Source organism: Poromitra crassiceps (assembly GCF_964638095.1).
Source record: "Poromitra crassiceps genome assembly, chromosome: 13".
NCBI lineage: Eukaryota > Metazoa > Chordata > Actinopteri > Beryciformes > Melamphaidae > Poromitra > Poromitra crassiceps.
This window is the reverse complement of record NC_139644.1, coordinates 37,635,689-37,636,968: the sequence shown is the minus strand read 5'-3', so window position 1 is coordinate 37,636,968 and position 1,280 is coordinate 37,635,689. Positions and strand designations below refer to the sequence as shown.

The 1,280-nt window shown below is 62.7% G+C and overlaps 1 protein-coding gene across 1 annotated transcript in view; it reads right to left on the bottom strand.

Moving 5' to 3' along the window:
• Positions 1 to 424: 424 nt before the first annotated feature.
• The window catches only part of syngr3a (synaptogyrin 3a), a gene marked incomplete at both ends in the record, with an annotated part of 13,672 nt that continues 12,816 nt past the window's right edge, over positions 425 to 1,280 (bottom strand). Inside the window, one exon of the mRNA XM_083648587.1 lies at positions 425 to 640. Within this exon, the coding sequence (XP_083504713.1) occupies positions 425 to 640 (216 nt within the window). The remainder of the gene's footprint in view (positions 641 to 1,280) is intronic.

The window sequence follows — 1,280 nt, the reverse complement described above, 5'->3', positions numbered from 1 at the left end:
AAGTGGCCTCCTCTCCTGTGTTTCCTCCTCTCTCTCTGTCTCTCTCTCTCTCTCTCTCTCTCTCTCTCTCTCTCTCTCTCTCATGTACACTGATCAGCAGACACTGGAAGTCGCTAAAGGCTGTATCTGTCTATCGAATTCTATGGAGTTTTGTGCGGATAAGAGTTGGAATGTTAAGATAGGACAGGAAACCAGAGGAGGAGACAGAGGGGGAGGAGGCCACTCTGAAGCGATCTAAACTCAGCCCCGGACCAAGGGACGGACAACATGAGGGAAAAGTCATTTCCGCGCGGCCCCTCCCCTCACTCCGTGTCCCTCTCCTGGCCCCTCCCCTCACTCCGTGTCCCTCTCCTGGCCCCTCCCCTCACTCCGTGTCCCTCTCCTGGTCTTCCTCTCCTCTGCCACCGTCTCTGCTCTGTGTGATCTAGTAGATGGGGACCTGGTAGGTGGGCGCTGCGTTGTTCTCGGTGAACGGGGGGCTCTGGTAGGTGTCCGCGGTGTCGGTGGGGGCGGGGCCCCCGGCCGGTGCGTTGGAGGGGAACGGCTGGGCGGGCGCGGCGCCGTCCATGTGCTCCGTCGTGAACAGGGTCATGTCAGTACCGAGCAGGTACTTCTGGACCGCACGCACCGTCAGACCAGCCTGTGGAGGAGACGAGAGAGACAGGTGGGGGGAGAGAGAGGGAGAGGGAGACAGAGAGAGAGTGGGGGGGGGGGGGGGGGAGGAGGAGGGAGACAGAGAGAGGGGGAGAGAGAGGGAGGGGAGAGAGGAAGAGGGGGAGAGAGGGGGAGAGAGAGGGAGGGGAGAGAGGAAGAGGGGGAGAGAGAGGGAGGGGGAGAGAGGAAGAGGGGGAGAGAGAGAGAGGGGGAGAGAGGAAGAGGGGGAGAGAGGGGGAGAGAGAGGGAGGGGAGAGAGGAAGAGGGGGAGAGAGAGGGAGGGGGAGAGAGGAAGAGGGGGAGAGAGGGGGAGAGAGAGGGAGGGGGAGAGAGGAAGAGGGGGAGAGAGAGGGAGGGGGAGAGAGGAAGAGGGGGGAGAGAGAGAGAGGGGGAGAGAGGAAGAGGGGGAGAGAGGGGGAGAGAGAGGGAGGGGGAGAGAGCAAGAGGGAGACAGAGAGGAAGAGGGGGAGAGAGAGGGAGAGGGAGACAGAGAGAGGGGGAGAGAGAGGGGGGAGAGAGAGGGAGACAGAGAGAGGGGGAGAGAGAGGGAGGGGGAGAGAGGGGGAGAGAGAGGGAGGGAGAGAGAGGGAGGGGGGGAGAGAGAGGGAGGGAGAGAGAGGAAGAAG